We start from the raw sequence: 12,319 nt of genomic DNA, 5'->3' as shown, positions 1-12,319 counted from the left end.
TAGTAAACAATATAATTTGGCCGCATTAGCGCTGTTATCGAGCTAGTTAACCGGAAGTGTACATTTGAATCTCTTCCTCGTGGTTACTTCATAGTGATGTACTGTTTATGCTAAAATAAGTGCACGATGACTTCGCAAGACGAGAGCGGTAATTTCTTTTCTTTGTTTTTGAATTCAGTTTGCAAACAATTTATTAAAAGGTTTCCTATTCAAATTTTAATAAAAATTTCGACGTATGTTTTGTTTTAAAATTATAAGATTATCCATTTTGAACATAAGTTGTTCAAAGTATGTTTTTAAAGCTAAAAATTTACTCAGTCGTATTTCGTAAGTCACATTAATTACTACACATCAGTACAGTAAATATCTTGAAAAAATAATAATTTAAAAGAATTAAATACTTTGACCAGAATAAAACAAATAAAATAAATACCCTTGTAGCTAAATTGGTTTAGGAAGAATTTGATCTTAAAATTTTGTAAGGATAAAATAAATTCTGTTTCAACAATCTTCTACAATATATATGGTAAATCAGAATCTATATTATCATATAAAAAACTGGGGTCAGAAGTTATTTTTAGGTAATTGTTTATGTACAGAATGATTCAGTTTGACCTGAACACTTTGTTCAATGCCTCATGATTGCACAGTCACATTTGAATATAAATGTAATGTAATGTAAAACATACATTGATGTACCAGCTTTGTCATGAAATACAGAACTGTTCATTTCATTCATGTTTCACGTTCATAATGTGGAGATATTCTTCATTTTAAGCATTCAATCTTCAGCAAATCACTGTGTGTGTGTGTACTACCTATTTTTTAGCACTTTCATTGCTATCAATGAATTAGTTTTACAAAATACTAAGATGTTAGATACAACAATATTTAGTAATCTAACAAATGTAAACTAGAGTGCAATAAAGGAAAATAAAAGTGATTTATATAATCAAGAATAATAATGGATAAAAAAATTCAATTACAGTATATAAATCTATGACACACAGAACATTCTATCATAAATCTATCATTCATTTCATATATATATCAATGGTGTGTGGTGACATTTGTGAGAAGCCAAGGATATAGATGTGCTACCTATATCACTTACAGGCATACAATTGCAAAATTGGCTCACTAATTTTTCTATGCAGAATTCTAGGTTAATTTTGGCAGAAATAGGTGATTGTGTAATCACCCTTTTCCTCGTCAGGATTCTCGACACCAGTCAATCAATTTTGTGATATGTGGATTAACACGCGTGTGGAGATGATACGGAGATAAACCCTTCGTTTTGATTCAGATACTCGAGAGACATTCTTTTAACAAATATAAACAAATATTTAATGAAACAAAACAACAAAATTATACAAATAGAAAATTCAAATAAAGCTTTTCCAGACTTTCGAATTAAACCGTTTCGAGAGAGAGAGCTCACAATTTCTATTATAATCATACTACCTCGGGGTAACTTTATCTTCTTCTTTAAATTTATACTATAGTTCTTTATTGAATAGATCTTGAATGGCACATATTTAAATATTTTCTTCCCTATTTACTGACTTAAACTCATTTTAGAGAAACTTCGGGATTCGACTTTGGGTGTTGGCCTTCAGGAGATATGGAATACGTCTTCTTTCTTGGTATGGATTGCGTCGTGGCGTACTCTCCGAATCATGCAAAATTCTTTCTTTTTCTCATGAATTTGCTTTAGTCAGCATTTCATATTTTCCACGTGACCAGGGGAAAAGGGGATTTATCGAGGGGTTGACAATTTACAGGGTGACTAAGATTTTTAGTAGATAAGGGAAAACAAAAGGATGTTTCAACTTCCATTGAAGGAAGTGACTTTTTCCAGTTTCCTTTGTTTTAGAAAATATAATTTTCCCAAAATCAAAGAATATTTTTCGTTTAAAATTTTACTTTTTAATTAAATTGTTAATTAATCCCATGGGCAATTCGCCTCTCACACATTTGATGATAGGGAAGCTGTGCTGGCCCTGGATAGAATCATTTTAAGCATTATACGATATTTTGATGTGTAACATTCATGAGCTAAACTGTGTTAGGTTGGTGCTCTGTAAAGTGCATGTGCGAATGCGTATAATCTAGCTGATTTACACAATTCAGATATTTACGCTGTGGAAGCAGTCCTGTATTCAACAATACGGCGCTTCCATTGGGAATATACATATATGAATTTATATTTGAATATACAATAGCAATCTTATCATTGTTTTTGACATGTAGTATAGAAATTTGTAATAAGATACATAATGTGGTTATAATAAAATATTAATTTTAATTAACTCAAAGTACATTAAAATATGAAAATAATTGGACTATGTATTTACATTTTAGAAAATACAAGGGAAGTAGTGTTTCCACAGCTTCCATGGATGGCATGCCACTGATATATATATATATATATATATATATATAAAATAATAATGTTAATAATTTATCTCCAAGAATAATATTTAAATAACAACTATACTAATAATTTTGTGCTAAAAATCATTGGAAATTCTGAAATTGAAGATAACATAATAAAACAGGCAAAGTTAACTTTTCTACATTGGGGGAGTTATTTATTACAGTCCAGTTATGATTACTATGAACAAAATAATAATAATAATAATAATAACAACACAATAAACAACACGTACCTCACAATAAAATAACACAATAAAATCACATACATTATAGACATATTCATTCCAAACACTCACAATGTACAAAACAATGCACTGAAAAAATCAAGTACACAGAACTTGCCCAGGAAATAAGGCATCTGTGGAGAATGGATAAAGTGCTTATTGTATCTGTTGTTCTCTCCTGTACAGGTGTCATACCACACACACTACACAAAAGCCTGGGCACACTACAATTGAATAGAAACACATACATCACACTACAGAAGGCCACTATATTGAATACATGCCATATTGTTAGGAAATTCCTGAATACAGACACTGACACACTTATTTAATTTTAGTTTTGTTTTGGTTGCTATGCCTTGACTCTGGTCCAGCACAGTACACAGCCACTGGTGTGTACTGAGTATAACCCACTAAACCCAACATAATAATAATAATAATAATCAAAATATAGTAGAAGAAGCAAAATTAGGTATGATGATTTTTCCAGAAGGAAAAATATTATTTCTGTTTACTTTTTAGGTATACTTACATGATAAGAATGCTTTTTTTTAAAAAAATTATGGATCAGTATGAAATGAAAAAAAGATGAAAGTACAACAAGCCTTTATATTGTCATTTAGAAATATTTTATATTGCTTTTTATTATTTTATTTTGTATTATATTATAATTAGATAATTGCTAATTTTAAAATTTAACATTGTCTATCTAATTATTGATGCTTTAACCAAAACTGAATTTCCTATTTCCATTTTGAAAAAAATGACATTATAGTTTACTAATTTTTTTCATTAAGTCATTTGATACAGCATAAATAAGCTAGAAGAAAAACTAAACAGAAATACAACTTTTTCATTTTGAAAACAGTTTATAAAAATTTTGATATTTCTGATTTTGCTTTTTCTCTCCTATTTTGATTTTATTGAATTATATATTGACCATTTTGGTCCAATACCTTTTCCCATCTTTCTGCTAGTAGCATGATTCCACCCTCATAAAAGTTATGATCTTTGTTTACAAAAAAACTGATCCAAGTGATTTTTGACATCCTCATTTGAAGTAAATGTCTACTGTTTAAAAAATTTTTGTAAAGACCAAAACAAGTAATAATCTGAGGGTGCCAGATATGTTGAATATGGTGGGTGTGGTAGTACAGTACATCCCATCTAAGCTGTAACAGCTTCTGACAAGTTACCAAACTTGTGTGGGGTCTGGCAGTATCATGGTGAAACACTACACCTTTTCGGTTGATCAATTCTGGTCTTTTCTGTTTGATGGTAATAACTCAATTTGCCCAGTTGACAGCATTACACTTTCAAATCAGTTGTGGAATTGTCTGGTAGAAGCTCAAATAAACAATTCCCTTAAAATCCCACCAAACAGAGGACATCAGTTTTTTTTTTTATGAATATTGGTTTTTTAAAGTACTTTGAGTCGGCTCATCTTATCTATTCCATGATCACTTGCATTTGACATTGTTATAAACAATCCATTTTTCATTGCCAGTTATGATTCAAAAATGGATCATTTTCTTGACATTTGAAATGCAAATCACAGATGTCAATGCGATGGAGCTAATATCTTTCTTTAAGAACATGTGGAACCCATATATTGAGCTTTGAAATGAAATTAAGTCATTTCAAGTGATCATAAACAGTTGAATTTGACAAATTTAACCTCTTAGCAATTTCTTGTGTTGTTGTTCAGCAGTTTGCTTCAGTCAATACCTTTATTTTGACTTCATCAGCTTCAACTGGCCTTCCAAAATGTGGTGCATCTTCAATATCAAAATTGTCAGAACAAAATTTTGCAAACCACTTTTGGCATTGTCATTCTGTCAACGTGTCTTTTCTATACACATCACAATTTTTTTCTTGCTTGAACAGCATTCTTACCTTTTCAGTAATAAAAAAGCAAAATATGCTGAAAATGCTGCTTTTGATTTTCCATATTTGATGGGACACTAAAAAAGAAAACAATTGCAAAGAATCAAACAGAATTTTTTTACAAATAAGCTTTGAAATGTCAGCTGTCAAAATATATAATGACAATATGATTTAGAATGAAATTGGTAGGTAAAAATACAACTAATTCCTCTGGTGGTAAATAGACAAAATTACTTTCCAAACAATCCAATAGACCTTTTGACTAAAAAATAAAGCTCTTTATCTTCAATTCTCTTAATCTTTAGAATTTTCAATCATTTTTGGTTCAAAATTATCATTATGCTAACTTTTTAAATTAGAAAAAAATCATATATGTTAAACAATGAGAAATAAGTCTACTTTTTTTTTCTATAAAAATAAATATGTATTATTATACTTACTATTTCAATTTATATCCTATTTTTATTTCAGTATTATTGGAACGAGTATTCTTACGAATAGGATCAGCTGAAACTGATGAACAGTTACAAAATGCATTGACTAAGTTCTTACCTCCAGTGTTACTCAAATTATCGAGTCCACAAGAACATATTAGAAAAAAGGTAGTTATTTTTAGATACCTACATATTTTTAAATAAATTCATTTTTTTCTTATTTTCAATCTTTATATTATTCAATATGTTTTTAGTTTACATAAATAAGAATAAATATACTTTTGTCATATTAAGTAAATAATATTTCAAATATCTGTAAACATAAAAACTTTTATAATACATGTATTAAATACATAAAATTTAGATTTGAAATGTGATTTGCATTGAAATTGGAATGGATCTGTGTGAATGTAAGTTAATATGGAATTTATTGAGAATTTTCTGCAGTTTTAGTAGGAAATCTTGTATGTCTTTATTTTTTGCTTTATTAATTATTTATAGTATACAAATTGTATATCAGTATCTCATCTTATGAAATAGATTCAGAAATATTTTCTTTTATAGAAAACTAGCAGGTAAGCCCAGCATTGCCCATGCAAAAATAAGTACAAATATTAAGATTATTAATTTTTATCATACAACTAAGTGCACAGTGGACACTAGACTTTTTTTACATTGTTCTTTATTCTGCAATTATTAACTTATTTAGTACTTCTAACCCTTATATTATCAATATATTATATTATTTGATTTATATAACTATAAAGGTTATCTTACATAAGGGTTTATCACACCAAATGACCAATCTAATACATTTCAAAAATTCTTTAAATTGTGTACAGTAGCGGAATAAAGAATTTTTAAAATGTGTTAAATTGGTCAGTAGGTGTGATAAACTTTTACATAAAATAATCTTTGTAGTTATATAAACCAAATACTATGATATAACAAATATTAAAATGAAAACCATATAGAGAGTTTGGTTATTTTAGCCTACCATTGTCATTGTAATTGTTTCTTCGAGTTAACTTTTTTGTTTTTGTATTGTGTGAGATCTAGCCGGGGGTACAGAGTAGTTTATTACTCTTGTATCACTTAATCGGCTTCTAGTGGGTGAAACTAGTTCTCTAGTTGTCCAAAAGAATGGCTTTTCCCAATTTAAGGAAATTTGAGTGCGGAGGGACTTACAGTTAAAATAAATTTTGAGTAGAAGTTGGTGATGGCGAATTCACCTTCTTCCTCGTCAGGACTTCCCGACATCAGTTAATCGAATTTATAACACGCGGATTAACACACGTTTGGATACGATATGGATTTGATTCAGAGAGTTATCAAGAGACATTTCTTTAACAAATAATAATGAAAAATTTAAACTAAAATAAACAAAATCATACAAAAATGGAAATAGTTAAAGAGAATCGATTTAGATAATGAATAAATCAAAATATACGCGCCGAGAGAGAGAGCTCACAAATTCATGATAAGCATACAACCTCTTTAGTTGACTTTATCTTCTTCTTAATTTGTCGATTTTACTTCATTTTCTCAGTTCTTTAACTTCTGTTCAGGGAGCGGTCTTGATAGGCACAAAATAAAATATCTCTTCCGTGTTTCTAACTAAACTTATCTTTAACATGGAGAAATTATGTCTATGTACGTTGGCCTTCTGGATACGATACTACTACTGACTAAGGGTGTTGGCCTTAGGGAGACAATATGGAATACGTCTGGCTTCGATGAGGTCCTACAGCATACTCCTCGAGGGACGTGATCCCACACTTTTGAGTCGATAGCGTGTCTTAGGTGACTTTGCAAATTTTGGAGCGTTTATTCGAGCCTTTTGCGTATCTGCAGTTTACAAGTCTTGACTCTTGGGAAGTCTGCTACCTTCGCGAGGTGCGTCCCGTTAGTAGCTCTGCAAGAGTGAAGCCAAAAGCAGGCAATTCAACTGCCTTTTTCAAGGCTACCATGTCGAAGCGTTCAAAACCCGAAGATATTATAAGTGAAGAGGACTCGTCTGGGGACGAGGGAGAAGAAATGGAACTCGGGCCTGAAGGAGACAGGCTTTTACTCGCTGAAAAGTATCAGCGGGATTTAGGAAAATACTTAACCAAAAACAGCAGGTCTCGTCTAGGGACGAGAGAGCACTATGATTTTATAATGGGACTTGTTGGTAACATTATTGACCTGTTCAGAAGAGGAGAGAAAGAAGATCTGCAAGCACAGATCAAAGAACTAAGTGACAAGATAGAAAATATTGTTCACCCAATCAGTCGACCACTCTACTCGCAAGTCACAGGAAATAAGAAATCGCCGGTAACGAAAGAAGTCATTTTCGTGGAACCTGAAAATCAAGGCGATGACCCAGAACGGATTAAGCGAAAACTAAAGGACAAGATTAACCCCAAGAGGATTGGAGTAGGGATTCAGGCTGTGCGCAAAATGAAAAGAGGTGGAGTCGCAATAGAGGTTGCCCCACGGCTGAAGAGAAAGTGAAGCTACGAAAGGAAATAGAAAATAATGGATTAAAAACCTCAGAGCCCACCAAACGTAAACCAAGAATGATACTATACGGAGTCCTGAAGGAATACACAAAGGACGATATTATTGACTGCCTCTATCACCAAAATGAAGGCATCACAGGAGTACATAACGACATAACCAGGTATAAACAAGAAGTTACAATCAAGTTTCCACTTGGTGGAAGTGATAAACCCAATACTAACTGGGTCCTCGAAACAAGTCCAGTCTATCGTAATATGCTTAAAAAACTAAAGAAAGTTAATCTTCAATGGGTAAGATGTGGCGTGGATGACTTTGTGTCAGTAATTCAATGTTTCAAGTGCTGCCGACTGGGGCACTTTGCGAAGGAATGCTCAGAGAGCAGAAGGGTGTTCAGCCAGTGTGGACAAGACCACACTTTTAAGGAATGTCCTAATAAACAAACGATAAAGGAGTGTGTCAATTGCAAGAGGGAGAAGGTGAGTAATTAACATCATAACTCATGTGATAAGAGCTGTCCGGCCATTCAAAGGATAAAAAGAATGATAATGACGAAGATTGACTATGGACAATAGTCAAATTACGGAATACGAGAATGAAATTAAGGTTCTACAAGTGAACTTGCAAAAGTCTAAAAGTGCAATGGCTGGATTATGCAAGACAATGGAAAATGTAGACGTTGCTCTAATTCAGGAGCCCTATTGTATCAGGGGTTCAATAGCTTGCTTGAGGAAGCAATTCGTCCTTCTTCATGAGCCATCTTCGCTTGCAGCTATAATAGTTAAAAATCATTCAGTCCCTATCTTTTACCATAGTAACTTAAGTACTAAGAGAGTAGCATGCGCTATGGTTGGTACAGGCATGAACAAATATGTTATTATCAGTACCTAATGCCAACTTACTGTAGATCTAGAAGAGATTCTTTCCCCGATAGAACGGATACTTGATCAACTAGGCGACGAGAGAGTTATAATTGGTGGTGACATAAACGCCCACTCGCAGCTCTGGGGTGATCCCGAGGATGACAGTCGTGCAGATGAATTTTTACAATTTGTCCATGCCAAAAGATTATATATTCTTAATGATCCCGGGTCCCTTCCGACTTTTGACGCCCCAGTAGGGCAGAGCTGGGTGGATATTACCTGCTGTAACAGTAGATCCTTGAAAACAATAACGGAATGGAACGTATCTACATATAGTAGCTTGAGCGATCACGCCTATATTTTCTATAACCTTGGTATCACTGGGAATGTAGAGGAAGGTTGTAACAAATACGACATCAAAAGGACCAACTGGAATATGTTTGAGACTAGGCTTAAAGAAAAAGTCGATGCCCTCTATTTAAGTGAAATCACAAACAATATAGTTGCAGAGCAAAAGATATCCTCATTCATTCAATGCATAGAGGAAAGTTGTAATGAGTTAATTCCTAGGAAACGGAGAAGAGACAGAGCGGTGCCTTGGTGGACCGAGGAACTATCGACATTAAGGAGGGAGAATAACTGCTTAAGGAGACAATACCAATGAACAAGAGTGCTGAATGAACGAAATAGAAAATATAAGAAATACCAAGAATTCGAAAGGAAATATAAAAATGCCATCAAGAACACAAAGCTAGCATCTTGGAAGGAGTTTTGTATGGCTAGCTCTAACAGGCCGTGGAGCTATCTCTATAAGAGCTGTACAGGAAAGCTAAAAACGGCTAATATTCTTCAGACTCTTAGAGTTGCAGATAGATTTACATTGAATACTGAAAGTACTATTAATGCCCTCATGGATCACTTTTTCCCCGCTGACAATAGTGAACAAGATACGATTGAACAAAAAGAAATACGTAAGCAGATAGAAATGGAGTACCAGGAGGCTGACGCACCCCACTTTACATACGCAGAAATTAAGGATATTGTGCATCACCTGAAAAAGGGTAAGGCCCCTGGGGATGATGATATAACCAGTGAAATCATTCATAACATATGGAATATGATCCCGCAAACACTGATCGACATTTATAACGCATGCCTGGATCACGGAATTTTTCCGGATCGGTGGAAGCAGGCAAAATTAATCATCATTCCCAAAGGAACTGGAAAAAATAAGGATGACGCGGGAAGTTATAGGCCCATTAGCCTTCTTCCTGTGATGGGCAAGATCCTTGACTATTTAATAGTCCAGAGGTTGACTTACCAAATAATTAACAAGAATTTGTTAAGCCCAAAGCAATACGGGTTTCTTCTGGGAAAGTCTACGGAAGACGTCATCTGTTCTGTAATCAACGATATTCGGCAAACCATCTCAGAATATAAGTATTGTTGCATATTGAGTTTGACATTAAAGGGGCTTTCGATTACGCCTGGTGGGCCCAGATTCTCCTGAACCTTAGACAGTGGCATTGTCCGAGGAACCTTTATAATCTAGTAAAAGGATATTTCTCTAACAGAAGTATAAGTTACAACCACGGGAATCTTATGGTTACTCGAAGGATCAACAGGGGATGCCCACAGGGGTCAAACTCGGGCCCCCTTTTCTGGAATGTCTTATATAACAGCTTCCTAAAAAGAGATAAGGGAGCCATTGAGTATGCATATGCCGACGACACCGTGCTTTTGTTTGATGCAAACTCAAGGAGGGAGATTGAAGCAACAGGTTCTGCCCTTCTTGATAAAGTTACTGAAATCAGACATCAATTGAAACTGGAATTTAATTCTAAGAAAACCCAAGGCATGGTGTTTCACAAACTAGGAGAAGCTGACCTATATAAATGTGTTCCCACAATCAAGATGAATGGGGAGTCTATCAAGATTGTGACCTCCATGAAATACCTAGGCATAGTTCTTGATAAAAATCTTAACTGGAGGCCTCACATATCAATGCTTAAAAGCAGAAGTGAATTTATATTTAACCATCTGGCTAAAGTGGCAAAAGCCGACTGGGGCCTGGACTCAGCGGCAGTTAAAGAAATATATAACGCAGTATTTATACCGAAGATTACGTACGCAGCAAGTGCATGGCATGTTGTGGTTGATAAAGCTCGTAACAGGCGGACTCTTCTGACAATTCAGAGGCACGCAGCCCTACGGCTGGCGAAGGCATTTCGTACCATATCGACTGATGCCTTACTTGTTATTTGCGGCGTCATGCCGATAGATCTTAAAATCCATGAAAAGGCCCAACAATATAGGGCCAGGAAAGGTAAAACCATCAGGATCGGCAACAGCATAATTGAATCTGCCTTGTACCAAACCAAACCAGTCATAACCGAATTACTTAGCCCTTCCGATAGAATCATTATTAAGGAAGAGAACGAGAATAGCAATGGATCCATTGAAATATATACGGATGGATCAAAGAGTGAAAAAGGCGTTGGAGCGGCCTTGGTTGTATATAAGGAAAGGGTCGAGCTGGCATTCAAACAGTTTAAATTGGATGATAGGTGCACAGTATTCCAAGCAGAGTTGCTGGCACGTAAAGAAGCTGTTAATTACTATGCAGATACACTGAAAGATCAGCAGGTTATAGTGTGCACCGATAGTAGAAGTGCTATCGACGCTCTGAAACAATATAAAGACGATAATAGAATGATGATGGAAATTAAGAACATACTGAGGTACTGCCAAGGAACCGGCACCATTGGGTTTAAGTGGGTGAAGGCTCATGTCGGTCTCACCGGAAACGAGAGGGCAGATGCCCTAGCTAAGGCTGCAGTAGATAAAGATACTGTGGACTTTAACATATTGCCCATGGTATATGCAAAAAGACAAATTACGGAGAGTATGATAAGGCGTTGGCAAGTTAGATGGAATGAATCCACCAAAGGCAGGTTCACTTTTGATATCCTGCCCAATATTGAAGAGAGGCTCAGGGACTTGCGATGGATACCTAATGATTTTTACATGACACAAACACTCTCTGGGCATGCCAAATGCAACGCCTATCTCCATAAGATTAGCAAACATCCAAATGAAGACTGTGAGTGCAGCGACAATTGCCAAACTGTTCATCATCTCTTATTTCAATGTGGCAAGTATGCATTACTTTGACATGAAATGGAATGTGTCTTTATGACTGATCAACCAAACACGACTCTTAACCTATATCATGTTATTTGAAATAAACAAGTCTACCGAGAGTTTCGTAGGCTTATCGTGTAAGTTCGCCAATTTTGGGGGCAATACGTTAATTGCGCGTCAGGAAAACCTAGGGTCAAACCGTATGTGGGTGGTGGCGGTAGGAGACAAAGATGACAAGTGTCTTACACGAAAACCGTTTATTTTGACATGAAGTTAACTTACACAACAGGAATAACAAAATAAGTTCGTTGGCCGGCTGAGGTTTCGCTTCTTCTGTGCCCCGGGGCTCAATGAGGTAGCTACTGACGATCTTGCGTCCTTGATGCGAGTTCAGGTGTCCGATGATGCGGCGGTGCTCGGCGGTTATGGCGTTCTGGATGCTGGGGGTCCAGTGCACGGCTGAGACTCGGCTATCCTGACCTCTTGAGTATGTGTCCGTGTGCTGCGGGCCTGGCGTCTTGGAGAGAATCTGCCCCGTGTCCTTGAGATTCGGGGGTTTTATAAGATTTTCCCCGAATCTCACCCTTTTGATTGGTCCCTTTCACCCTCTCCCTTACTCCGATTGGTCATTCCTTTGTTTCTAGGCGAAACCCGAGACCGATTCGGGTCGGGAAAAGGTCGGAGAGGTGATGACGGTCCTTTAACGTTCGCGCTCGTATTTTACTCCGTTATGTCCCTTTTCTCTGTCATCTTGGAACCCAAACGGTTCACCAGATGTTCTTGTGGCCATTTATCCCCTACCGCGTTCTTACTTCACAGATATCCC

General features: G+C 35.4%; 1 protein-coding gene across 1 annotated transcript in view; it reads left to right on the top strand.

The window, feature by feature from the left end:
- The window catches only part of LOC111620872 (proteasome-associated protein ECM29 homolog), a 95,467-nt gene continuing 83,148 nt past the window's right edge, over positions 1–12,319 (top strand). Inside the window, exons 1-2 of the mRNA XM_023362875.1 lie at positions 1–148; positions 5,022–5,152. Of these exons, the coding sequence (XP_023218643.1) occupies positions 127–148; positions 5,022–5,152 (153 nt within the window). The 5' untranslated portion in view covers positions 1–126. The remainder of the gene's footprint in view (positions 149–5,021; positions 5,153–12,319) is intronic.

The sequence above is a fragment of the Centruroides sculpturatus genome, unplaced genomic scaffold (genome assembly GCF_000671375.1).
Source record: "Centruroides sculpturatus isolate CEXI.00-Female unplaced genomic scaffold, Cexi_2.0 scaffold240, whole genome shotgun sequence".
NCBI classification, from domain to species: domain Eukaryota; kingdom Metazoa; phylum Arthropoda; class Arachnida; order Scorpiones; family Buthidae; genus Centruroides; species Centruroides sculpturatus.
This window is presented reverse-complemented; position numbering and strand designations above follow the sequence as displayed.